Source organism: Apus apus, chromosome 3, assembly GCF_020740795.1.
Source record: "Apus apus isolate bApuApu2 chromosome 3, bApuApu2.pri.cur, whole genome shotgun sequence".
NCBI classification, from domain to species: Eukaryota; Metazoa; Chordata; class Aves; order Apodiformes; family Apodidae; genus Apus; species Apus apus.
Genome location: NC_067284.1, coordinates 44,334,460 through 44,361,902, shown reverse-complemented (window position 1 = coordinate 44,361,902; position 27,443 = coordinate 44,334,460). Strand labels below are relative to the sequence as shown.

The 27,443-nt window shown below is 39.4% G+C and overlaps 2 protein-coding genes across 5 annotated transcripts; one reads left to right on the top strand and one right to left on the bottom strand.

Moving 5' to 3' along the window:
* The first annotated feature begins 15 nt into the window (after positions 1–15).
* Positions 16–27,443, top strand: ASB3 (ankyrin repeat and SOCS box containing 3). 3 transcript variants are annotated; one of them, XM_051614807.1, is made up of 10 exons: positions 16–485; positions 14,223–14,446; positions 14,852–15,010; positions 16,510–16,622; positions 17,217–17,352; positions 18,141–18,318; positions 19,279–19,476; positions 22,606–22,857; positions 24,983–25,116; positions 26,718–27,443. In XM_051614807.1, the coding sequence occupies exons 2-10, from the start codon at positions 14,251–14,253 to the stop codon at positions 26,984–26,986; spliced, it is 1,635 nt and encodes a 544-aa protein (XP_051470767.1). In that variant the 5' UTR covers positions 16–485; positions 14,223–14,250; the 3' UTR covers positions 26,987–27,443. The 3 variants fall into 3 exon arrangements, with proteins under 3 accessions (XP_051470767.1, XP_051470768.1, XP_051470769.1); XM_051614808.1 differs by lacking the exon at positions 16–485 and adding an exon at positions 495–601; XM_051614809.1 differs by lacking the exons at positions 16–485; positions 22,606–22,857 and having other exon boundaries at positions 13,984–14,446.
* CHAC2 (ChaC glutathione specific gamma-glutamylcyclotransferase 2) lies at positions 3,966–13,699 on the bottom strand. Of its 2 annotated transcripts, XM_051614813.1 has the most exons (3): positions 13,551–13,699; positions 10,052–10,087; positions 3,966–6,937 (listed from the first exon to the last, which is right to left on the bottom strand). In XM_051614813.1, exons 1-3 carry the CDS (start codon positions 13,683–13,685, stop codon positions 6,554–6,556), a joined length of 555 nt encoding a protein of 184 aa, XP_051470773.1. In that variant the 5' UTR covers positions 13,686–13,699; the 3' UTR covers positions 3,966–6,553. The 2 variants fall into 2 exon arrangements, with proteins under 2 accessions (XP_051470773.1, XP_051470774.1); XM_051614814.1 differs by lacking the exon at positions 10,052–10,087.

The following is a 27,443-nucleotide window of genomic DNA, read 5'->3' as shown; positions in this document are numbered from 1 at the left end:
GGAGGGAGCGAGGCGGGCGGGGAGGCAGCGCTGCCGGGCTGAAACCCGCGTTTCGGGGTTGGAGCTTCCGTCCCGGTGCGGTGAACCCGCCGTCCTGCCTCACGGATTGGGCCGGGGGGGTCGGGGAGGGCTGGGAGCACCCACCCCCCCACACACCCACCCCCCGCTGCCCCGGGGGTGCTGGCGGAGCGGGGGGAGAGCCGCTCGGGGGGGGGCGGCCGCCATCGCGCCGGGTCTGGGAGTGAATTAAAAACGCCGTAGTTTGGCTTTTCGGCAAACTGCCGACCTCGGTCGTTGTAGCTGCTCTTTCCTGAATGTCGCCTGCCGGGTGGTAACGAGGAGCAGCGCCTCGGCCGTTCCCGCTTCTTCCGCAGCTCCTCTGGACCGAAGCCCGTGGAAGTCATCCCAAAAAGAGCGCGTTGTTGCAGCAGGGCCAGCATCCGTGTGGGTTTTGCATCAGCAGAGCGTGCAGCAGGAGTGCTGAGGTACCTCCGTGCCTAGCCTGTCTTGTGCTTTCCTCTTTTTTTTTTTTTTTTTCCTTCCAAGTTTTTACTAACAGAGTAGTGCCAGTAAGACTTCTAAGACCGGGAGACACAAAAAAGTAAGGAATACCATTTAATATTGCAGTAAATCAAATTGAGCTCTTTTGTCCCCAGTTGTAAGTCGAGACACAACTGGAACGGAGGCTCTGGAGGAAGAAGAGAAGCAGGTCTGTTTACTGTCTGCTGTGCAGCTAGCGATGGGGCGATGTACGAGGACAGCAGGAGTGTTTTTGCAGCGTGTAGTGGTTCTTATTAAACCTTAATGAACCCTGCTTTCAGTGGGCACTGAAATGTTTAGTGGGAGAAGTATATAAAAGCCAAGGAAGCAGATGATACCGGGAAAAATTCCAGTGGGGATGGAGGAAGGGAACTCTGGATGCTGCGTCATCAGTTCAGGTGGTTTGGTCTAAGACCTTTTGTTTCGGGCCTCTTTTTGTTGCTGTTTTACCAGCAGACTGGTGCGTGTGTTTGTGTGTTGCTTTCACATTGACATTGGGCAAAACTGGCTAAGTCTGAACTGTTGAAGTAGATGGTTTGTAATAGCCTAAGTGAGATAGCTTAAAACTTTACTAAATGGCTCAGGTCTAGTCAAGACTTTGGAGATTTTTTTACCGTAGTTTTCTTGTTTGAGAGTGTAATTTTTTTCCTGTTGAACTGGTACCGAAGCAGATGTAGCTGTGCTGGGAGAATAATTCTTTTTCCAGGTGAAGTACACACACGATGAAAGGAAAGTGCTGGGAGAATGAATAGCTGCAGAGGAGACCTAAGTTGCAGAAAGCCAGAAAGATACAGGCAAGACGTGTTTGAGATGAAGGCGGGGAGCAACTGAAGGGTATCTGCTGGAGTAAAAAGGCATAGGAGCAAGGAAATGGTTTGACTGTATGAATGCTGAGGGAGTACAAAGTTAGAATAATTGGGGCTGTACTGTAGTCAGTAGTCAAAGTGAATGTGTACTTAATGTCCAGCTTTTGCAGAAGACTGTTAGAGAAGAATAATTATTTGAAATATTGTCTCTTTCTAATCTTACAATTATGTACTTGCATGGTAGAAAGCCGAGATACAGGGCTGTGCTGGGGGCTTGCTATCCTGACGACTGTTTGCATCCCCTCTACTGGTCAGAGCTTGGCTGAACAGGGTGGAAAATCCTAAGGGCTGGTTTTGTTACACGAACAGGCTTGCAGAAATAGATCTGATGGGGGAGCTTTAGTATTGTGGTTTTCCAACATCCTCAGCTTCTTATTTTGAGTAAAGCTTGTATCCGGATGGAGGCCAGAAAGAAGGAACACAAATCAGAGTTATACTGGTGACATGATGAGCTTCAGGAAATAATGATGTAAAATAGTGATATAATACTGATGGTGGATGCTGCAATCAATTTTGTAAATGTATTGCTTTAGCTTTTAAGGGTAAATGGTGTTAATAATGTTTAGGATTTTTTTTCTGCTTGTAAGGAGTCAGCTATCCATATTTTGACCAAACGAGTACCTTTTTTCTTACGCTTCTTCACAAAATGGTCTGAAATGTTCAGACTTGTAGAGCTTCGGTTAAGACTGTATGTTTTCCTTTTTTTGTCAGTTGTAAAAGAATTGCAGTATGGCAAGATGTTATTCTTGCATTTGTGGTGAAAATTGGTTTACTGTGGTAAATCAGTGGTAAACTGATTTTAAGAATTAACAAATATTGTGTTCTTCTAGGCAACTAAACTGCACTTTAGTTATCTTTGTAAAGGATTTTTGTAACGTTTTAGTTTCTAGAAAGCAGCCTAGTCTAGGAAAAGTTTGGTCCTTATGTACCCCTATGAAAGAAGAAATTTCAGAGCATGAAAGTGGGGATAAAGATGTAGTGCTAGAAAAGTATGGAAACCCTTAACAATTCCCCTTTTTGTGTAGTGAGGGCATGGCATCTTCATGTTGTTTTGAAAAGATCTGTGACCCTCCAAACTTTGGTAGTTTATGCACAAAGCTGTTAAATACAACGAGTGAATAAAAGAAAATGTAGGTTTGTGTATAATAAAAGAACTCTAAGGGTTCACTCTATGTGTCCACATACATATATAGATATATACACCCATACCTGAGTGGCCCAGCCTATTTTCCAAATTAGAACAGATTAGGCCAGTCCCATCTGATCTTTGTTGTTTGCTCATCTATGGGAACTACAGAGCACAGAAATGATTGAAGAAGGACAGATGGAATTTTTTATTGGAGATCCTACAAAGAATCTGGTAATTACAGAATGCTTTTATTTCCCTTGTCCACAAGTTTTTTGGTGTTAAGAAATGCAAATCTGTTTGCAGACTTGTGATTGTGTCAGATGACACATTAATTTTGGCAGTATCAGTCAAAATGGGTATGAAGTGTGTTTATTATCAAAAGCTAGACCGAAAAAAAGTAAAATGTTGCATTTTCAGGTTATAGTTTCACGTGTTCACAGAAGTTGATTGCATTTTTTAATGACTTGCTATCAAATGGATAATTGATCATACTAAGGAGTATTGGGTATTACATAAGCTACTTTTTAGTCTCTGCTTTTTTTATTTTAATTCACATTATAGCACAATCAAATCAAACTGTCTTATTACAGTCAGTACAAAGCTTGCATTTTTTTTTCCCCTGTAACTAAAATCAACATAGGACTTTTATTTGAGAGATTCCAGAATAATTTACGGATATCTCAGTTTGTGTTCTGCTCAAAGAGAATTCCTTTCAGCATCATAGGGAGAGTGCAACTTGACCAACTGCTGGGCATATTCCTTTTCCTACAAAAGGCCCCAGAAATTTTACTGTGCAGTCACACCAAGGCAGACTGTCATTACACATGATTTTGTACTGCTTCCTTCATGTGTGGAAGAACAGAGGTGCCTGCTGACTGCTTGGTGATTTGAGTCTGTAGATCCCAGAGAGTGAAATCTGACAACACGGGTGACTACCATTTCCTCAAATGCCATTTGGAAAAAAAGTTGAGGTACCTTAGTGTTTTGTGTATGGGTGTATAATGAAACCATATCTAAAATCTCTATAATTTGTCACAATTTTATATTTAGTTTAAAGCAGTAGGAAAAAAATAAAATAAAATAAGCATTTATAGCATTTTAAAAGTGTATGTTACTTTTTTGTGTTTTGAGTAACAAGTCTGAAAGCATACTGAGCTTTTGTTGGTGGCTGGAGCTGTAGGTAGAGTGGTGGCTCAAATCCCATACAGCAAGAATAAATATGTATTTTCAGTGCTTTAATTAATTCCTAAAGTCAACACAGTTTAAGACTGTGTAATAGTAGCTCACTCCTGTCTATTGTTTTCCATCATTAGATCTAACAGCTTTGTATAACAAGATGCAATTAAGACACATGTTGATGTCTGTCCTGATATGGATACATTTAAAATCAACATAACACTTCTGGAAATTTCTTTATCTGACACCATTAGTAAATGTCATGAATTTTTATTGTACTGAAGTTATATGCACAAACTGGTATGTATCATTACAGATATTATTGCAAGCTTTATGAATCTGCAAAGCAAATGAACCAAGGATGTCCTGAATATAGTTAAAGATACAAAATGTAGAGCCATACATAATCACAATACTGCAACACAGTGCATAAATAAAGAGTTTTAAAGAGGGAATAATCACTGCTGTTTTTTGATCATTAGTGAGTGTAAGCATCCCCTGCCCTGTTTTAAGGAGCAAGGATAAGACTGTGAGGAAAGAATTTTTAAAAATACATAGAGTGGACATGCCATTGTACATATTTTAACTTTACTTGCTTGAATCTGAAGTAAGCACAAGGAAGTGCTGTTGTTGTTGGGGTTTTCTTGAGGGCAATATTCTTTTCAACATCTAAATATTCTTCAAATAACTTTAAATAAAAGGGTTATATATGATTTAAGTATCCAATAACCCTTAAGAGTTACTCTTTGAGTCAAGGTGAATAAATGCACCTGTAATGGACCATGCTCATTAATGGTGATTTGGGTGACAGTTATCACTGTCCAGCTTTGGCAAGCAAAGTCACTCAAACTCCAGGTTCAGGCATGACTGACTGTCATCACCTGGAAGTTCTGGTCCTATTTTGATTCTGCTCTGCTCCCACTGTGCAGCTGAATCTGTTGGGGTTGCTTTGCTGCCCAGTTACATCAATCTTAAACCCATACAGTGCAGTGGAGGGTCAAAAACTTTGAAGGACTGTCCATCAGTTTGCAAGTACCTGGTGTACTAATGGAAGAATGGGGCCTCAGTACATATGCCTATTTTGCTAATAGGATCAGAGGATTTGCTTCTGCAGTTTAGAGTAGTCCATCAAGTGGTACCCTATCATGCACTCTTAAAATAGTGGTATTCAGCTATTAAAAGTAAACAGTAGCTTCTAAAAACTAATATACTTTTTTTATTTCCCCTCAATGAATCAAAGCTTGAGAGATGCCAGAGGCACACTAATATAATCTGGTCTGTAAAAAAATACAGCTTGGTTAAATATTTTAAGTAGTCTAATTCTTTCCAATTTAGGTTTGCATTTTAATACCCTATTTTCAACTCATCTAGCTGCCTTTCTCAGGTGTCTTCTATTAACATTCATTTATGTTCTTGTTGGCTTTTGTAGGTAGCCAAGCAAAATAACAGCAGCTCATTATTTTGATAACCCTCATACTTTCAAGCAATCACAAATACAAAATAGGAAAATTACAAGAAGAAAAAAGGGAGGAACTGTATAGTAGAAACATTTTGCAATTACTGATGCAGGATATAGGCTTCCACACTACTACCAAACACATTATCTGTATGAGGAAATGTGACATTACATGGTGTTCAAAATAGGACCTTTCCTCTATTAGCATACAAAAATATACTTTGCTAAAAGTTAACAAAAATAACTTAAGATTTTTGAGAAGCAAGACGAGTTCTTGTTGGGACGGAAACTCTGCTTAGGTTTTGTATGAGGTAAGCCCACTAGCCTAAACTGGTGGCTTTCTAATTATCTTTGTTTGGATATCTTTACAACACACTTTAGTTTACTGAAATGAGGATTCCGTCCTTAATTGCCTTTTGTCACAAAATCACAGAATGTTAGGGGTTGAAAGGAACCTCGAAAGATCACCTAGTCTAATCCCCCTGCCAGAGTTGGATCCCTTGGTTGAAAAAGTTTACTAGCTTAAAATCTGTCCTCAGAGATTGATGAATTTTTTAAGAGATAGGGTTACAACAGCATTTAAAGGCAGATAACAAAGATGAGAGTTTCTGAACATTCTAGCTGCATTGTGGCTTCAGGTCATACTCTCAGGTGAATTTAACATTTTGGCTTGGTTCTTTATATTAATCTTAAGCAAAATGAGGCACTGATACATTATGGCTTGTTTGTGTCAAAGTATCCTATACTTTGGTTTTTGGGGGCTTGACATAATAAGCCAAGGGAATTAATTATTTCTTTTACAATTAAATGTTTTGTCCTCTGCATTTAAGGATAAGCTAATATATAGAGTGTAATGTGACTAATTTAGTGGAATAACTTAATTTCTGTGAAGTTGAATGTTGATTATAAGAATGTTCTACTATGCATTTACTATGCAGTTTACAATTACCACTCAACGTTTATGTCTTCAACTGCACTGAGCTCCACGCCTGTGGTCTCGAATCAGAAAGAACTATCACTTAAATTAATGCAGATTTTAAAATATTCTAGTGATCTATTTTAAACCTGAAATAATAGTAATAATCTTCGAACAAAGAGATGCTTAAGTGGTTCACCTGAGATTTCATAAAGATGTAATTTTTTGATAAAAAAATTAATTTACCAAATTCAAACCTAAAACACTTCCCCCACTCCCCAGTCTATATATCCTGAAAGAATTGTTTATATAACAGTATGCTTTAATGACCAACGGCTATTGTGAATGCAATATTAAAAGGAGCAAGATAGCGTAGTAGAGAGAAACATGTCTCCAAGTCATCATACCCATTGTGCAATGACAGCACTCCTCTGAAGATGGAGCAAGATCACTAAAAGAAATAAGTTATTTTATAGACAATTCAGGTCTTGATGCTTTTCCAAGAGTTCCTTTACTAGTTTCTCTAAGGAGAAGAGATGCTCATCCACATCTTCTGGTACAAGATTCCTAATAGAATTAGCAAGTTCAAACAGATACTCTGTGTTTCTTCCACTAGGACCAACAGCATTAAAAATCTGTTGAGCAATTTCTTCTAGAGGTGCTGGACCCAGGTAGTTGGGGTTATCGCAAGTTCCAATGTATAACAAGACATCAAATGGTTTTACTGATGAGTCTTTGGGATAGAAGATGACAGTGGTAGTCCTGTAGCCTCCTTTCTCTCTAAAGTCCAGGTATGCCTTTACTTCACCTTCTTGTCCAGCTGGCAATCTGTAGGCAACACCCCATACACAGCCCTGTTGAAGGACATAAGGAAACAAAATCCATGCACTGTTTAAAAGGATACTCAAAAATTAATAGATTTTTACTGTATTTAGGTAAAACTCACTTTTAAGTAAATGAATTTTCTTCCATTTTCAGTCTTTTTATAGATACTTTTTGCACTGTTTGTAGAAAGAGTCCCCAACTAAAAGGGCTGCTTTATTTAGGAATTTTTCAAAATGGTAATTATGCAGATTGATCATCCACTTCCTTGCTAACGCTGAGCCCTTTCTTACAAAGCAATTAAATTTTAAGTAGTAAATAGCCTTGGCAAGGGCTATTAAAGAACTGGCAAGAAGGATACAAATTATCTTTCTGACTGCACAAAATTTGTATCTGAAAATTAAAATCTGAAGTAGTGCCAAATTAAAAGGAATTTTTATCAGGTCCTTTCTCTGTTTGGTTGCAGTTTAACTTCTAAGGACCCAAGTGTCACCTACATCTCTTGCACATACTTGCAGGGATGAGTGTGGTAAAGTTACTGTACTGAAACTGAATCAAGAGAAAAAAAAAAGCTGAGAGGTGAACATTTCTGCACAATTTATCTGGGGCATCTCCAGCACCTAGCAAACAGTGTTAGGATAAATTTCAGTGCCATCTTTGAGAATCTGTGTATTTATTCATCCTCTTCGCAGATAACATCTCTGAACAAGTATTTAACTGTGGTAGTGTGAATTAGTTATACTCTTCTACCAAGTTTTATTTAAACAGATCAGTGAGATCTGCATGGGGATAAATCTGCACATTTTTGTTTCATTTTGAAGTAGCATAGAAAAATTATGATCGTCTGTTATCCACTAGAGGCTACAAAGTGTTTCTTAGAAGTGTTGTTTTAAAATAAATTGTAGCATGTTTTGTCTACTGATAACTTCAAATGTGGGTTCTTCTTGCAGTTAACTAGGTATATGTATCAGTGCTGCAGAAACTATGACAAAACATTTAAGTTTTGGGTTGGTTTGTGTTTTTTCTCCCCTAAAGCTGGATCTTAATATTTAGCCATAGCATCAGATGATACTGGGGTAGTGATGTTAAGTAATGAGCGCTGAACTTCGCAGACCATATGCTGGTCAAAGACATTTTATTTAAAAAAATCAGAAGTAATTTGTTATGGCATCCTTTGTAGATGGATTTGATTTGCTGTGTCTAGTTAATTAATTTAGTTTTCAGTACAGGGAATTCCTATTACAGATGATGGACAATTATAGTCCAGAAATCTGACAAGGAGCGTGATGATTTTTCTTGTGTGGTTTTCTCTTAACTGGCAAAGAAATTCAGATGGAATAACTCTCTAAACTAGATGTTTTCAAGCTGCGCTATGTGTATCACTAGTGAAAGAGGACACATGAGCTAGCACAGAGCTGAGAGCTGGCACTGCCACTGAAAGTGCTACTGCTGTTGTCACCGTGGTGTTTGATGTGTGTGTGTGCATGGGAATAACTGCTTGCTGTAGTCTGGTAAGATATCTTCAAAATAAGGTTACTGTGTTAAACTGCCAATAACTTACTGAAATTAAAGCAAATTATTTGCCATATCATTTGATATTTATGTGTAAAGGGTGATAATCTGGCCACACCACATTCTGGAGGAAATGGGGAAAAAAACCCCAACCAAACAAAACTGGTTTGCTAAGGGGAAAAAAGTTTCTATGGTAACAAATACGTTACCTTAAAAATATGAACTGAGTGACAACATACAGAAGCATTTTTTGTCTATATGGGCATCTGTGTAACATAATGGTACCCAGCAGTACAGTAATGTGAAAAAAACCCCTTACTAGAAAGGTACAGAAAATCACAATGAGAGAGAGTGCATTGCATTTTGCTCATTTTGCTAACTGCAAAAAACAGTTGAAATTTTTTATTACAGCTGAACTTACCTCTCTTTGTGGCTACTATTGCAGGAAGATAGATCAGTAAGACAGCAATATCATCACTGTCTAAAGAAGCAGCTGTAAATAAAAACTAACTTACACTTAACTAATACACATCCTCCATGTCTTTTGGTCTGGTGTCCTGTGCCCTTGCTCTCCCTCTGCTTCCATGCCATCCTTCCTTCCCTCCTGTCCCTCTGGAGGCATTACTACCTGCAGGGATTTCCTCTCCTGGAGTAGTGTGAAGCTGGATGGCCAGGATCATTGTAGTTGTCCCCAGCAAGGTACCATAATAGAGAATAATGCTGGATGTTGGAGGGGTCCAGAGGGTCAGCAGAAAGTGGGAAGCAATGGCATCCCAGGTATGTGCTGCAATAGCCTCCCTTGGGCTTTGCTGGCCCAGCTCAGGGCTTTCATACTACCTGGTGAGCAGTCCACAGAGAGCTATCTGGGGGGTAAGAGCCCTAAAAAAATGGCAGGTACTCATAAAGATAGTGTCTTTATTATTTAATAGGTCAAATTTAAGTGTAGGTACTTTTAAAAGCAGAAGAACCTTCATCTGCCTACCTGCCTATAAGCCTAAGCCTGGTTTCACCTCCCCTCTCTCCTCAGCCTGGGAACTCCCTGTGCAAACAATTCCCTTGCACTTTCTAAGTGATGTGCAGAGAAAAGGTCAAAGATAAGCAAGAATGGCAGACTTGGACCATTTTCTCTGAACAGGAGATAATTTCACAATATTATAGAGAAACCAAATGCACAGTTGTGGCATCTGCTTTTTTATCTCTGCCATGTAATCTTGATTTGTTTCAGTCTTTATTTTGGGAAGGCAAGATTATTGTTCTGACACAACATCAGAGGTCTATGATTGGTGTATTGGCAGCACTACACATACCCTGAAAGTAAAATTCTGCATCTTATAACAGGATAGCTGAAGTGACTTTGGGAAAACTTTAAAATATATCTTTGGTAATAACAGATCCAAACTATTCCCTATTTCTTGGTTTAGATTGATTGATTGATTTCAAACAATCAAAGTAACTGGTGTGATGTGACTCCAAGAAATTTTGAGATAGCTTTCAATAAATTTTGAGATAGCTTTAATTGCACTAAAGATAACTCAGGTGTTTCCTCGTAGAGAAGCAAAAATTAATCAAGACTTACTACACAGGCTGGGAATGCAACATGACATTCCGTACCTACAGAGATAGGAGTACTATACCTCAGGATCTTCAACAAGAGTCACAACTCTTCCAGGCTAAAAAAAAAATAATAAAACAAATTTAAAAATCCCTTACAGGCTTTTATCCTGATTCATTAGCAAAACAAAAAACCCCTATGAAAAGTAATGCAAGGGTCAACAAACTCCTCCAGGACAATCTCAATATGGTCTGATTCTTGGAGTTTCAGTATAAATATTTTCTGATAATAGCTTTTGATCTGTATTAGATAAACCAAATGTTAAATTCTGAGTGGAAAGTCTATGCAACATAGACAATAAAGGCTGTCAGAAAAGGAGGTTTTGAATGTCTTTGCTTTTTATGTGCCGTCCAGACTCAATTTGATTCCTGTTTAACATGGTGACAATAATTCATTAATGTAAAACTGTCCTCAGTGCACCTTCCTCAGTTGTGTTGCTTCTTCACAACACAATGTCATTTTTTTCTCTCCATAGTGACAATGAGGTGAACCTTCTCACATGTGTTCAAGTTTATACACAGGCATGGAATATAATGTAACACAGTACTCTAGCTTGCATAGAACTAAACAATTGCCAATTCTGGCTTTGTTTGCACTAACTGGGTTCCATGCAAAACCAACCTCCCAGACTTTAATGTTTGAGAAGGTTTATAGGAATCATGCAGGTTTGTGTTTCTGATGCCATTTTTTTCTGAAGCTTGCATTAAGAAATTTGAATTCAACATTTATAAGAACATTATTGTTACTTATTCAGGTCTTTCTAAGCCAGCATCACTTTTTTCAGGGTATACTGTTACTGCCTGGTCAAATTCAAGCTGCTTTAATGTACTATTCAGAATAATCCTCTGAAAATTTTAGCTAACACAGCTAATGTGTAAACTGTGTTTTTCAAGTAATGGTTATTCTTTTGCATTCTTAAGCTAACAAAACTTTTTCCAATTTAACACCCTGTAAGCTATAAATTTATCAATTTATAACTAGTTAGCAGTCTTACTACAGTAGGAGCTGAGCAGTTCAAAGTGCAAGTTCAAGGTCGACCGAGTGTTGTAGTCAAAGCTTGCAGCCACTGTACCTCAAAGTGCTCTGTTTGTTTTTTCTTGTACTGATCCTGGAATGTTGGAGCAAGAAGTGTTTTCAGAAGAGTTTTGTTTAACTTGTTGGCTGCTATTTAATTGCTCTTCTTTAAAAGGTATTAATACTGAAGGATCGGTTTCACTTGTAGCTCAGCCACAGAATTATGTTAATCTCTGATGACTGACAAAGCCTTTCTGTCTTACAAGTAGGAGTAACAACTCATAGACTGCAGCAATACCAAAAGGCATTACCTTGTTAATGCTGAGAGAAAGTGTATTTTGTTAATGCTAAGTGTTTTATATAAAAAAATAAAATGCATTAACCAGTTTACATAAATAATTACCTTCTCCCTCAGTCTGTCCGAACAAGCATAGAAATAGAACAAAAGCACAGGCTTGTGTGTGGTTTTTTGTTGTTATTTTAAGGCTCTGTATGCCTGCATATGATGGTTATGAGTATAATCTTGACTGGGGCAGAAATACAAATGCCACTTGGTGTGGCTGTTCGGGAAGTGTTCTGCTATCAGCACAAAGACACTCCCTGTGAGCAGTTCCCCGAATTTCAGCTAGCCCAGTAGAAGCTAATGCAGTGGAGTCGCCAAGGATACTTGCAAAAAGGAAGAAAAACAGGCCAGTGTGGTCTTTATTCCTTTCTGAAGCCCCAAGAGTAAGACTTTATCTGACTGATTAGGGGTTTTTTAAGTATTATTTTTAAATTTTTTTGGTCTGGTTTCTTAGGTAGAGGAGGCTGATGGGATCATACTCTTTTATGCCCCACCCTAACAACTTTTGTACGTGCTTTTCAAATCATCCAAATTTAAGAGAAGAACAGAAATTTCCCAACATGATCTTTGCAGAGGGATGATAATAGGTAGTTGAGAAATTTAGTATTCCCAGTGAGAAAGCAAAGGCTAGCTGGAGACCTCACAGCAGCAGACACCGGGCTTGCTCCATCTCTCCAGCCAGATGAGGTGGTGGCAGGTTTGGAGACAGGAATTGTGTGTGTGACAGCGTGTAAGCTGGGTGACAGAGCAAGGCTTTGCACTCAATTTTGAAAGCAACATGGGAAAGCATTTTGGGGCTTGAGTTTGGAAGGTTTGACAGCTGTGTTTGCCCAGCTCTGCTCCAACCAGGAAAACGTGCCTGCCCAGCCTGCCTAGTTTGTTTGCAGTAAACCTTGGTGTTTTTAAAATACTAGGTGCCTAACTCACGCTAGTGCCTGCAGCACGGTGATTTCCCTTGCAGGAAACTGAATGTGAGGGGGTTTAGTATTATCTTCAAGTACCCTGTAAGTTATTTTATTGTGTTTTAACTAGTGATGTTTAGAATCAGGTGAGAATTTCTTCCACACTACATGTAGCATGATGTGTTTTATTTTTAAAAAGAATCCTTATGGCTTTTCTGGAAGAGCTCTTTTAAAGCCATATTCCAGTTTTGCAGTGGAATTACCAGGTTAGGAGGAAAACGTGGTTTCATTAGACAAAACTAGCATTCAAAGTAGGGAAATGTTAGAGAGCTGTCTCTGCTGTTAGAGAACAAGCATCAGTTTCTATACAATTATGATCAGTTTGCATTTATAGTGACTAAATTGTGAGCTGTCAACAACAGTCCTGCGACATCAAAGTCATTACTCTTAACTTGCTGGGTGCTTCTGTATCCTACTCTTTCTTTAATACTCATTGAGCTGTTTAGAATTATACACTGGCAGGGTGGTGCAGGCTTTCAAAGCAGAGAATACTATTATTCTCTCTCCAGTGGCTTAAAAGTACATGTTTGCATGAAATTGGGAATGCTCACTTCTGGAATGTTAGATTATTTTTCTTGGTTGCTTTTGTTTTGGTTTCATCCACATAGGAAATACTTCCTCCTCCATGAGGTTTTTATTTGTAAGTGAAAAAAAGCTGAAAACCAGTGAGAGAAGTTACTCAGATCAATGCTTCTGGCCCTAACTTGCTAACTAGCCTTTCTCCTCACAGCCTGGCACCCACACTGAGGTCTTTGCCCGTAGTTGTTTAGATGAATGTCTGTAATAACAAACTCGGTTATTTCTGAGCTATTAAAATGGGCCGGTGGTTATTTTTGTTACCAGCCTTTCTCCAGTTCTAGGCTCATTATGCTGTTTGGTGGGCTTGTTGTTTTGTTTGGGCTTTTTTTTTTTAATGGATAGCACAGAAGAAAATGAATTCTTGAACTGCGGGCAATTACTTGCCACAATGACACAGGTTAGAAGCAGAAACGCCGCACCTCCGCACTTAGCTGGAACAACCCTCATGAGCCAAGCGGAAAAGAGACAGGGAGGGAGCGGTGTTGAGGGGCAGCCGAGGGGCCGGTTCCCTCCGGCCCCGGCCGAGGCCCCAGCAGCCAAGGAAGGGCCGAGGCCCGCCCCGCCGCCGCGGTGAGGGGCCGCGGCCCGGCCCGGCCCGCCATGCCCGCCCGCCCCGGCCTCACCTTGCCCGGCACGCCGCGGTGGTCGGTGCTGCCCTGCCAGAAGCGGCGGCTGTAGCCCTGGATGCGCCCCACCATTTTCTCCTCGTACGGGAAATCCACCTTCCAGATGAGGGACCCGTAGCCGAACACCCACATGGCTGACTGGCCGGCCGGGCCTGCGCACTGCCGGCGGGGCGGCACGGCACGGGGCGGCACGGCACGGGGCGGCACGGCACGGGGCGGCACGGCACGGGGCGGCACGGCACGGGGCGGCACGGCACGGGGCGGCACGGCACGGGGCGGCACGGCACGGGGCGGCACGGCACGGGGCGGCACGGCACGGGGCGGCACGGCACGGGGCGGCACGGCGGGCCCGGGGCGGCTGCTGCGGGAGCCGCGGGGCCGCCCCTCCGGTGCCAGCGGCTGCTGGAGCGGGGGCCCTGCCCAGCCTCGGCGGGGCCGTGGCAGCGGCTGTGCCGGCCCGGCGGTGGGCTCTGCCGGCCGGCCCCGGGAAGGAGAGCCCCGGCCCTCGGAGCTGTTACCCCCCGAAACCCCGCACACAAACGAACGCCTTTCCCCCCCCAAAAAAAAAACACCGTAACCCAGCCCAAAACCTCCACAAAAAGACAAAACAACCCCCCCATACTCTGTGCTAACAGGCATCTCTCCTTTATTTTGTCGCACTCTCCCCAGTTCCTCCCCCGGCTTGCCACAGGCGAGGATGGATTTCTCAGAGGCCTACTCCGATCGATGCTCTGCTGTGGGGCTTGCTGCCAGAGAAGGGAATGTTAAGATGCTGAGGAAACTGATTAAGCAGGGGTACAGCGTGGATGTTGCGGATAACAGGGGCTGGATGCCAATCCATGAAGCCGCAGCTCGCAATTCGAGTGCGTGTCTGAGGGTGCTTGTTCGTGCAGGTAAGGAAAGCCCGATGCGAAACAGCCTGATTTGCTGCCACGTTCCCCTGCGGTATGAAATACAGGTCAAATAGATCTCTCTTGCTCTGTTCTTACTTGATTTGAACGTTTTTGTCTGGTTTCGTAGATACTGCCTTGCTATGGGAAAGAGAAATTGGCATGTTGTAGTCTGCAAATGAGATTTGGTTTTATTTTGCCTTCCCCCGGTCCAAGACAAGTCCCTGTGGAGGGCCCGCAGTAACTTTGATGCTGCTGTTTGGAGGAGTGGGTAACAGCATGCTCGTGGACATGCTGCAGACCCCAGATCTCAAATGATACAGCTACTTTAAGAAAATAACTGTGTTTTGTAATTAATTGCTAAATATACCTTTCTCCCCCTCGCCCCCCCATTGTTCTCATTTGCAGCTCCATCTGAGGACTACATCAATTCAAAGACGTTCGAGGGGAACTGCCCGCTGCACCTGTCAGCATGCCACGGGTCTTTGGACAGTGTTCGTGTTCTTCTGGAAGCTGGGGCTGACCCCAATGAAGTCAACACTGAAGCCACCACCACACTGTTCCTAGGTGACACGAGCTTGCTTGAAACCTCAGAACGGCCGAGGAGGGGGAAAAGCTTATTCACTGAGTTTAAACTCACCAGTGTTCGCTCGCTGCCTCTCCCATGTTTCATATTTTTTTAGCCCAAATACCAGGCTTTAGACTCAGAGGTGGAGTGGGTCTGGAGATTACTTTAATGGATAAATCTGCTTCAGACTGTGTTTTAAAACAAAATTGTAAAACTAGTTTTGTTGGTTTTTTTCCATTGCCTTTTGTTTCTTGCTAGCACAGAAAAGGTCTAGGAGGTATAGGATTACAGCTGTGTGAGCGTTTTTCAAGTTTGTTTGGTTTTTTAGTTCCTCCCTACTTCTTATGTGGAAAGACCTCTTCTTCTTTTTGCAATTCCTAGTTTAACAATTAAGGCCCGTTATTTTAGGGTTTTTTTTCTATGTTTTATGTTTGAGATGATTAACTGTTTAAAACTTCTGCTATAGTGACTCCTCAGAGTTTAAATAATCTGGTTATATATATATGCTTGTTGTTTTACTCACCTCCATGCACAGGCAAATATCATGGCTGCCACATAACCTTTGTTTATAAGTCTCTTCACATTTTATTTGTAGACAACTAAATAGTTCATTTGCTTTAAACAGCTGGTGACAGGCAGCACTTGTGGGGAAATCACCATGGATAATGGTAATTAACACTGCGTATAAGTGCTTACATAGATTAGACAGGACCAAGGAATGGACGTGGGGCTGCATATCCAAGAGATTTTTAAATGTTTAAAAAGGGAAAAGTTTATGGTCAGGTTAGTTCAGATTATGTGATGCGGTTACGGCACAGCTCTGTGTTGGACATTGGGTACTACAAGCCAGAGGCACTGCTGTGCTGAAGCCCTGCACTAATACTCTAAAAATTACTCACTCAGTAGCAGCTCAGTAGTAGCAGGTCATTTATTATCATATTAAGCTTTTATGGTTACACAGGAAATGTGCCGTCATAGAATTGTCAGTGACAGAAACTTGAGGATGAATCAGGATGCTAAAGGAGACTTTGTCAATGAAAGCGTTAGCATAAATTAAATGTACGTATTATACATTAATTTTATATAGATGTTTAGAGCAGTTTTGGGGGGAATTTGTTGTAAGATAGAGTTTCACAAGTTTGGGAGGCCATTGCAGCTGTCAAGCAGTTAGGTGCCTGCTGCAGAATTGTCTCCGTGCTCCACGGGAAAGAGGGAGGAGAGAAACTTGCTCTTGTGTTATGTTAGCACAGCGTAGGTGGAATTTCAACAAGTCTAACTACAATTTTTGGAAATGAATTTCCATTCTCCAATTCCATTTTGGAGGTGTAAATGTGAAGGGCAAGTAAGCATATAAGGCAAGTTTAAAACCATTACAGTTACTGTGTTGGGAAGTTAGTGGTGAGACTTCTTGAGCTTTTCAATCAGTTCTTTCAGTCCAGTTAATAAGAATTGGGTTTTTTTCTACTCTTTATTTTTTTTTTTAATATTCTGTTTGAAGCTGTTCAGAATGGACATGCAGATATTGTAAAGTTTCTGCTCCAACATGGAGCAAATGTTAAAGGACCTCATACTTTCTCTGGATGGAATTCTTTGCACCAAGCTTCTTTTCAGGTAACCTGCAAGTATGTCATCTAATTTCTCTGTAACTGGTGTACTCTGAGTGATAATTTATCTATTCTTTGCCTTTTTGTGCAGTAATTTTTCCTAACCTACCCTAGCAGTCTAAATGCTGAAGGGCTTGCAACACACTAAAGTGTGTATCTGAATCTACACAAGATGTTGATTTTGGGAATCAATAACTAAGTATTCCAAATATTGCATGTATTTACAAGCTCACATATTGTACAGGATTTTTGAGAAAGAGTTGTGTTTAGTATCTTATCACCAGTGAGATGTACAACCTATTTACAGAATAGAATAATAAAATAATAGAATGGGTATGTTTGGAAGGTTAGAAATATGTTAGCTTAATGGTTCTAATAAGCTAATTGAATTTCCATTTGTATCTGTTATGTAAGTAAATAAATGTGAAAAAATAGATTAAACTTGTCTTATTTTTTTGCCACTAATTTTTCAGTACATATTTAGGATATTTTCTATATTGCCTTATTTTCCTTATTTCTGTTTGGAAGGTCTGGGCAAAATAGATTCTTTCAATTGTCCAATTTTTTTGTTGTTGCTTAAGAATAAAAAAATTTATTTCAGGGATGCACTGAGATAATGAAAATACTCCTGGAGAAAGGGGCAAGCAAGGAATGTAAGGATGACTTTGGAATTACACCTTTGTTTGTTGCTGCTCAGTATGGAAAGCTGGAGAGTTTAAGACTGCTTATATCTCATGGTAATAGTGATTATTCATTTAGCTTCATTGTTTTCAAACTTGCATCAGCCTGTCACCACATACCATTTAATTCTACTTTTGCACTTCATACCTTCAGATTTTAGTCTTTTGAATGTAATTTTAGTTGCAGATGGGTATGCAAAGCCATCTTAATTGCTTAAATCTTGTGTTTGTAATTTGATGTAGTTTTCAGCAAGTGATGGTAGAAAATAATAAATCAAAAAAGTTTAATGAGAAGATTAAGAATTGCCAGGATCTTCTAGAACCCCTCAATAGTGCTACATTAATGGGCTAGTTTTTATGACATTGCTCTTGTAATAGGAGATTGTTCAGGATAAGGGAAGATAACTTCCTCTGAGCTCTCTCCACTCAGAAAGTGACAGCACCAGTTTCGTTCACATAGACAAGTTTTATATGTCTAAGAGCATATGTCCTTACAAGCAAAATTAATTGCTTAGCTCTTAAGCCTAGGGGATCCATGACCTGACCAGAGAAATCACACTAACTGATCTCCCTATTTCTGGCAGAGAATCTCTAACAATAATTGAAAACAAATGATTGTCTAACCCATTGCTTTTGCTCCAGCCTATTTATCTTGTGCTGGTTTTTGACAAAGCACTGACTTTAAAAATAGCAACAAACTAGTAAATGTTTTCTTATTGCTATGGAAGACCTACTGTGTTATGAAGTCACGCTGTAAGAACAATTACTGATTACTTTCAATTTGTTGTATGTTTGGTGATGTAGGGATGATGTAAAGCACTGGCTTTTTTGGTTTTTTTTGTCAGGTGCAGATGTAAACTCTCAAGCCAAGGACAGAGCTACTCCCCTGCTGATTGCTGTGCAGGAGGGCCACACTGAGTGTGTGGAACTGCTGCTAGCCAATGGGGCAGATCCAAACCTCTACTGCAACGAGGAAAACTGGCAGTTGCCTATTCATGCAGCTGCTGAAATGGGCCGTAAAAAGTAGGTGACTGAAAAGATACTCAGACAGAAGATTCTGGTAACAAAAATCTAATAGACAAAGAGGAGGTTCCGCTCAAAAAGGAAGAAAAACAAGTTCTCAAGCTGGCTCATAGTTTAGAATTCCTGATTATTTTCGTATTTGAAATGTGTGTTAGTAGTTCCAGTAAAGTGACCAGCCAGAGGTGTTCAGCCTCTAACTTGGGTCTGATCCACATCTTGAAGAGTTTAGAGGGTTTTCCACAGTGCTGAACCAGGTATCAATTCCCTCAATAGCTATATGACTTTCACATTTTTTAATAAAACCAACAATAATATATGCTTTATACATTACTTGAACAGGAGCAGACTGTAGTAGATACTGAGGAAGCTGTTCTGTTCATTTTCTCAGAAACAGAAGATGGGTTTGCAAAGGTGTCAGTACTAGAAATGTCTTTAAGTCAAATGCTGCCTTTATAGCTTTTGCAACTATATGTAACTGGCAACCTCTGAGCAGCACCACTAAGTTCTAGTAGCAAAGGAACTGGTGTATGTTGCTGATCCATGTTAGCTGGAAAGGATTTGGACTGGAGGTGTGAGCTATGAAACAGAATGCCTTTTCTGTTTTATTAGCTCATTGAGTGTTGTTGAACAGAAGTAAGTATTAACTTATTTTGCAGTAGAAGTCTGGATTTAATGTGCAGTGGTAATCTATTGCTGTAAAAAGGATTGTTGGATAATAGGAAATAACTGTGTCTGGTTTGGATTAAAATACTTATCGTCAGCCTAAATCCTTGCCAAAGCACAATATTTGTTATGGGTCTTTGTATGAAATGATAGACGTTCTTTTATGCAAACTCAGTAGTCAAAACACGGATAGGATTATCTTCTTTTGTTGTAATCACCATGTGAAAAATGACCATACGTTTAACTCTAATTATTGCATAAGATCACAAAATAAACACTGTTTTTAAATACTTGCAGGCTGTTGCAGCTGCTAATACCAATTACTGATCGGATTTGTGACAAAAGCAAAGATAAAGTGAGCCCTGTGTATTCAGCAGTATATGGTGGTAATAAAGAATGTTTGGAAATGTTACTTAAAGAAGGCTACAGTCCAGATGCTCAGGAGTGCCTTAACTTTGACTGCAGATCACCCATGTGTATGGTCTTCCACAAAGAGTAAGTACACCTCTTACATTTTGAAAAAGTTAGTAATTATAATGGCCTTTATTTAACATTTTTTAAATGTGCAGTTTTCCTGCCCTCCTTCCTCAGTTCTTGAGCTGCTGGAGTTCAGCTGTAACTATCCACATAGTGCCTGGGGTTTGGATTGTGTGCACCAGCTGAGGAACCTCGCTGGGATCTCTGATGGGAAGCTCAGCTATTTGAAGAAGAGTCTTGTAGAACATAATTGCAGTTTCCATGCTTTCAGAAGGCCTTATCAACATGTCTGTCCTCTGGGAACATGACTTGATGCTGTAACTGGATCAAAAGGGCTCTTAAGTAGCCAGATCCATTTCAGTAAGGATGAGTTGTTGGGAAATAGTGTTTTCCTTTTCTGCATGCCAGTCTCATGTGTAAGACAAGCAGATTTAATCAGTGTAAGGAGAATTGGGAAACAGAATGATGCAGTCTTTTAGATCATGACCCCTGGTATTCAACAGGAAAGAAAAGAATGCTTGCTTCATAGTGCAAAGGCTCTAATCTTGGAAGAAAATTAATAAGGTAGAAAAGCCTTATTGTAAGTATACATATACAAGGTACACCAATGAGCAGCTCTTCATGTCCTTATTATTGATTTCTTTTCCTTTAGTACAGAAATGTCTTCTTCCTTTTTCTGTGGGAAATTAATTTGTGGAGGAGTTGGGCTGTTACTATAAAATATCTAGATGTTGCTGTCCCCAGGCTCACCTTATGCTCTTCCCAAACAAATTCAATATGTAAAATAACATTCAAATGATTGAATAATGGCACAGCTTAAATCAAAATAATTAAATCTCAGTCACCTCTTGACTGTTCTGAGATTTGTGTAGACCTGTAATGTCATTGAGTTTTATATTTTAGTTGAGGCTTGAGAGCAATTACCTGCAACTGCTTTATGCTTTAGAACAACAGAGACATGTCATGTGGTAGAGAAAGTTTGAAACCCCTTTTTTTTTTCTTAGCTGGTTGCTGTCTATCATGTAATGTTTTCCCAGAATTCTAGTTAGTTCACCCTTTGTAGACTCTTCTTCTTGGGAATATTAATGCAAAGTAATATTATGTGGCTAGTGTGCTGCATTAAGGGAAGTACCTTTAATAAAATCATTTAAATATTCTTAAAGCTCAGATTCGGACAGAATATTTCATGTACATGGATCAGAATTTATTGCTTAAGTGCTGACATTTAAAATAATGAGGTTTTGGTAGTAGTGAATTTAGTTCACCCCCATTAAAAAGCAGTTTATGTAGCAGATGCAAAAACATAGCTTTTGGGGTTGGCTTACAGTTGAGATTATTTCAGTTTCTCATTCTTGCCTCTTGTCTTCCATATGGGACCTGCTCTGATTTCTTTTATTTAAGGAAGAACAATTCAAATATGCAATATTTTAACTGTTCTTAGATTCCAGAAGTTTGTCATGAGCAAATGTTTCTAGCCAAAATGCTGACCTTTAGAGGATGTTCTTTGGTGCCCTGAATCCTATAAACAATTGAGATGGGTAGAGGCTATCTGAGAAATTATTTTTTAATGAGAAAGCTGGTTATAATTAAAAATGGTGGTCTTGAGGGGGATGTACTGTTTGGTGTTTTTTTCACCTGGTTAAAGCTTTTGGAAGAGCGAACTTTGCTGGAATGTTCTTTGCTGGCTGTGTTTGAATATATGTATTTGTGAAGTTGTTACTTGTTGCATTAATTAATAGAATCACTCCTTCTTACAGTTGGCTTAGGAAAAATTTTAAACACTTCAACAAATATATCAGTATCAGACCACAGTGCCTTAATTGTAACAAACAACTTTCCCGTCATTCATAATGTTCCTGAAATGAAAATCCTGCTGTAATATTCTGGTTGAGTTTGTCCTACTTGGACTGAAAGGGCTTATCTCAAGGAGGGAAATCACAGATAGAATTATTTTTTTTTCAGTAGTGACTGTACGTACCAGTGATGGTGCCTGTTAAAGCCCCTTGTGTCTCTGGTCAGGCTGCAGGGGATTTTTAATTGCGGGAAGCAGGATCCTCATCCAGATTCAAAACAGCACTTGGAAAATCACACATGGGGGTACAAGGCAGAGCGTGCTTTCCCTTATCTCCAGAAATTACTCATAAAGTGTGCAGTGAAGCAGCACCTAGGGTTTGTTATTATTAATTTTAATCACAGACTCCTAGAAAGTGCTTTAAAAATCCTTGTACGTTGTTTTTTCCCTTCTGTTCTAAGCATATAATAAATAATTAGTCAGGGATAGTAATTACTAAACTCTGCTATAAATGAGGCAGGTAACATCTCACCGCTTCAAAACCACTTCTATGAAGTAATGTGCAATCTAATTACTAACTAAAAAGAAATACACTAATTATCAGTTATTATCTTATTCATTATCATATCACCATGTTACAGTTGAAAATCATAGAATCATCAAGGTTGGAAAAGACCTTCAAGATCATGAAGTCCAACTGTCCACCCAGAAGCCCTAACCAATAAACCATCTCCTGAAGCACCACATCTACCTATTTTTTTGAAAACCTCCAGGGATGGTGCCTCCACCACCTACCTGGGCAACCTGTTCCAATGCCTCACCACTCTTTCTGTGAAGGGATTTTCCCTAATATCCAGCCTGAACCTCCTCTGGTGCAACCTGACCCCATTTTCTCTTGTCCTATCGCTAGTCACGAGGGAGAAGAGGCCAACACCCGCCTCACTGCAACCTCCTTTCAGGTAGTTGTGGAGGGCAATGAGGTCTCCCCTCAGCCTCCTCTTCTCCAGGCTGAACAGCTCCAGCTCCCTCAGCCTCATAAGACCAGTTCTCCAGATCCCTAATCAGCCTAGCTGCCCTCCTCTGCACCTTCTCCCACACCTCAGTGTCCCTCCTATACTGCAGTGCCCAAAACTGCACACAGTACTCGAGGTGCAGCCTCACCAAGGCCGAGTTTAATGATAAAATCATTTTAGTCAAATAATTAAAAAATTTTTACAGTAGTGCAGTAGGTTGCAGAGCTTCCTTCAAATACAGCTGGGGGGATTTTTGGTAGAAGAAATTTGTAAGTGAAATGTTATAGATGCTTTTTGGGGAAAAACTAACAGGATGTTCTGTTCCTTCTGTGCTGTTCATAGACGTTTTTATTTCATTGATATTTTCCTGAAATATGGGATCACCTTACTTGGGATTAATTTGGGATATTGCCTGTTCCATGAAAAGTTTGCCTTGTTTCAACGCTTCTTGAAGCTGGGCTGTTCACTGCCTGCTGAGGACCAGTTGTTTGAGTTCATAAAATACACCATTAAAGCACAGGAGTATTACAAGGAATGGCTGCCTTACCTGCTCTTGGCTGGGTTTAATGCAGTGAATTTAATGCACAGAATCTGGTAAGCAGATAATGTTACCTGGTTTACTTAAATATTGTATGCTAATCTGCAAAGCTGTTGCTGATGTTATTTGCCGTGTATTTTCAGAGGACAGAACTGGAGAATCAGTTGCCATGGTCAGGAATGATGAAATAAAATAGTCTGAAATAAAATATGATTGGATTCGGTAAAACATTTATTTTAGGAAGAAAGACAGAATGGAGATTGCTCTATTGCTACCCTGGAGAAAGGTCCCCAGATTTAGTTGCAGCTTGTGTGTGTGTAGTGCAGTAGGGGTAAGAAGAATGTCAAATAAAGAAATCAGGAGGGATGGGAAATAAATGTAAGGTGAAGCTGGGCCAAGTTTAGGAGAAGAGGAAATGTGTTAAACAAAATATGGCCAAAAAATCAATTCTGAGTTTTTGTTGTGTTGTGGTTTGTTTTAAATTCTTCCACATAAAAATAACAGCTTGGAGATGTTTTATACTTAATTAGGCACACAGAATAAACTTGTATTTAAAGTTACGAAGTATTTCTCTTCTCTTCTGTTTTTTTCCATGTCTGTGCAGATGACACTTAGACTTTACTACCAAATGTCTCAGCTGTTAACAGCATTATGTGAGATGTATAAACTCAATACATGCATACTTAACTGTATGAAAGGAGTAGGAGTCTTAAGGTTTACTTAAATATTTATATTTCAGATACTGTTATGATACCATGGTTAAGATATCATTGGCAGTTTTAAATGCATTTATGTATGGCTTAGTGAGATTCTCTTAATCATAGCTAATCATGTTAATACTGGCTTTCTGAACAGTAATTAGAGGAGCATTTTTAAGTGTGGTGTATCTGTGCTTCTGTAGATCATATTTATTCATAGAAGACTTAGTGATTGCAAAAGTAACACATGACTAGATTGCAATTCAGTGAGTGAACAGATCTCACTGTCCATGTAAAAAAACGTGATGCTTTTTGATATTTTGTAACATAACCCACAAATACTTGTACACCAGTTGCTTCCTTTGTGTAATACTCACTTTTCTGAATAACACTTACCACACCATAATCTACAAAATTAATGTTTTTGTAAGTTTAATGTCAATATTAACTATTCCATCCTGGAAGATAACAGGAGGATAGTAGATAGCAAATAACGTTTATGCATGTGATTAATTTATGGTCTCTGGGTCCTTGCACAAAGCAATTGTAAAATCATAAATTGGTCAACTTAGAGCACTGGCAACTTTAATTACAAATGGGAGATGTAAAATCACCATTCTCTTAAAGATAGTGAGACAATCAGATCTCTCCTATGTGGTTTTCAGTCAATGTGTGAAAGTTCAGTCAAATATGAAAAACGAAATAATAAAAACTAGAAAGGACGTAAAATAACTATTTACATTATTCTCTTGTAAAAAGCAAGTATATTAAAAAATTTTAGGCTGGTATTTTTGTGTGTTCAGAGCATTAGATTTCCATTCAGATGAAAATTCAGGGTTGTACACATCCAGCTGAGAAACTGTTCTGAAATTCCATGGCTCTTCATCAACATCAAGTGTAATTCTAAACCAGTTGGTTTACCTGCTGGTACTTAAACCTCCTTACACCCTTTATTCAATTAAGCTATTGTTAAAAGTTCTTCACATGCTGAAGATTTGAATTATAAATGCTACTGATTTCTGAATACATACAAGTGTGACCTCTGGTAGAAGAGACTTTGAAATGCTTGCAAGTTTTGAGGGTTTGCTTTTGTTTGTTTTGGTAAACAGGTGAATGAATGAGTGGGTTTTTTTCCCCAAAAGGGATGTTAATGCTCCTGTGTCTTGACCCCTTATTAAAATTGCTTATTAAAAGCAATTTACCCCTTATTAAAAATGCTGCCTGTTACTGAGGCATTTAAATTTGAGAGCAGGTATTTTTCATTCTAACTTAAAAAGAAATTGAGAAAGATAAAATTACATTAATAAAGGCTTGTGCTGTCAGAAATACTTTGGATTTCTCTTTAATGGTTTTCTGTTTCTAGGCTTAGGGTGTAGGTGGTTAAGGATTTGTTAGAAAATAGTAAAGCTTTCTTTGTGTTGTTTCCATTGTTATATTTATGCTATTGTGTAAAATTACATTTCACCGGAGTTTTGTTACGCAGGATTTTCTCTGTGCATGACGGTGCCCTTAATTTCATCCTGGAGTTCACAAACTGGAAGAGACTTCCTCCAGCTGTAGAGCAAGACCTTTCAGAATACAAAGAGAAGTTCTCTTGGACTCCCAAGAGCCATTTTGGTAAGCAATACAATTAGGGAGAAAGCATCTCTGTGTATGCCAGCTTCCGGGTGGGAAGTGGGAAGCAGCACTGTGTGCTACTGTGCAATGGCAAAGAAGGTTCAGCGGTTGATGGACGTTGCTTGACCAGAAAATGAAGGGCAGAAATAGCACCTACCCTAAACAAAAAAACAAGCAAAACGTATATGAGTAAATTTTACTCATGACATTGTTCAATTCAGAGTGAGCATGTTTCAAGGCAGTATTTTCAGTTTAGTCTGGTTTGTCCACTTCCAATTAATGCATGTGCTTTAAAATATGGGTAGCAACTGTAAATTAGTGCTGTGCATTCCTGAAGTGATTTGTTCAGCCTCTTGGAAGATTTAAGGGAAGATGATCAATAATACTTGGTTACATTTTTTAGACAAAATCCCACTGATTTTTATATATTTTTTTAAATTTTATTTGTATTTCCAGTGAAATGTCTATCCTGTTCTGTAATCATGTGGCAGTAATTAAAATACAAACCATGTAAGTCATCATATTAAATACCTACAAATCTAGCTGTTCATTGTCACTCTTGTAATCAAAATGTGGTCAGCCGAAAAGATTCAATAATTGATTGTCCAGGAAAACTAGTGCTTACTGTATTCACTTTACAGAAAAGCAGCTTTAATATACAGATCATATTCTGTGTTCATATTCATTATGTTACTAAAAAATTGAGCCCAGATGTCTTTGTTAGTGACTCATTTCAAAGCAAATTCTTCTTTAAAAAGGTCTGTAATAATTTTTTAAATGTCTAAGTGATAATGTTGTTAAATAATACTTCCTTTGGCATATTTGAAGCTAGTTAGGATATCTTTTTGGACTGAAAAAAGAAAAAGGAGGGTTTCTTTGGGGAAATTTAGCTGACGTTCTTTGTTTCCTTTGCTATTAGTGAGAATGTGTGTCTTGTAATAGCATCCAGTAGGGAAAGCCAACGAGAAAAAGCAGGTGGAGGAAGTTTGAAAGTTTTTACTTTTTCAGATTCCTTGTGAAAAAGTTAATGCAGAAGCCACTCTATGGAAGTCTGGAGGCACCAGAGTTCTAGATGAGGATAATTTCATCTGTAATGTGAAAGCTGCGCATTTACAGACATGTTTGGTTATCTTTTTGACACAGTGGCTGCCCAAAGTCAAGTCATTTAAGAACATGTTAGAACATTTGGCATTGTATGCCAGCTGAGTCATGCTATCATTTAATACTTATCCTAAAAGTGTCTTCCCTTGAGTCAGTGTTGCTGATATACTTCTAGATTTTATATACTTGTAATTTTTCATTTCTTGTAAGGTGGCATGAGCCTCTCTCTCCCCAAGCAGGTATCTTTTGTAGGCTGGTTAGATGAAACTTTTCAATTAAGGAGGATAAAATTTTGCTTTGACACTTGTTCTAGAAGTTTAAGTTAACTTTTCTAGCTGCTATAGAGCAATTCTGAAAATGCTGCTTCTGGCAGGCAACAGCCCTTCAATCTGCCAGAGACTGGGGGGGTTCAGATGGGATCCAGCTAAACCAGGTAGCCATGTGCAAGAGATGGAATCCCATGGTGTCCTTTTTCAGCATTTGACTTTTTACTTTTCCAGCCTGTATTCCTTCCCTGTCTCATCTTTGTCGTCTTGAGATCCGGTCCATTTTAAGGAGTGAACGCCTGCGATCGGACCGGTTTATCCGGGAATTGCCATTGCCAGCTTGTCTCCAGGACTACCTTCTCTACTTAGATGTGCTGCGAGTCAACGCTCTGCCAGAAGCGGAGGATTATCTGGGGCAGAGAGAGGAGGGAGCTCCCTCTACCTGCCACTCAAGAGCTGAAGATGCAGCGAGGAGGGACGCCGGTAACAGCGATGCGAGGTGACTGTGCTGCCAGTGACTGACCTCTAGGGCTGCAGGTTTTGGAGTGGTGATTAGCAGACACGGGGGAAGAAACACTGTAAATAACTGCAGTAATAAGTATTTTCATGCTGTAGTTTTACGCTGTGAGTTCATTGAAACAAGTAAATCATAGAACTTCTAAGTTTGTTGTAGCTTTCTGAGTCTGTGAACACTTCCTGGTTTTTGAAGGGAAATCTTTAGCTCTTACAGAGTAAAATTAGCATGTTCAATGAACATAGCTTATATACTGGTCAAAACCTATTTGGTCAGACAATGTTAATAGATGCTTTATTCTAAGTACTGTATATACAAAAAAAAAATATCTGAAAGTCAAGTAACACAATATTGTATTATTGTTATGAATTTATGTGTTGGGGAGTGTTCTAGCTGAACCAGAGATAGGAAAATAATACAAGAAAGGAAATTGTTTGCTGAAGGAA

Coding starts and splice junctions, on each gene's coding strand:
- CHAC2 (XM_051614813.1), bottom strand. CDS start 13,685: ATGTGGGTGTTCGGCTACGGGTCCCTCATCTGGAAGGTGGATTTCCCG. Junction 10,088..13,550: donor ACCGCGGCGTGCCGGGCAAG/GTGAGGCCGGGG, acceptor TTTTTTTTTTAG/CCTGGAAGAGTTGTGACTCT. Junction 6,938..10,051: donor CTCTTGTTGAAGATCCTGAG/GTATAGTACTCC, acceptor GTCCTTCAACAG/GGCTGTGTATGGGGTGTTGC.
- ASB3 (XM_051614807.1), top strand. CDS start 14,251: ATGGATTTCTCAGAGGCCTACTCCGATCGATGCTCTGCTGTGGGGCTT. Junction 19,477..22,605: donor TGTATGGTCTTCCACAAAGA/GTAAGTACACCT, acceptor TGCTGTTCATAG/ACGTTTTTATTTCATTGATA. Junction 25,117..26,717: donor GACTCCCAAGAGCCATTTTG/GTAAGCAATACA, acceptor TTACTTTTCCAG/CCTGTATTCCTTCCCTGTCT.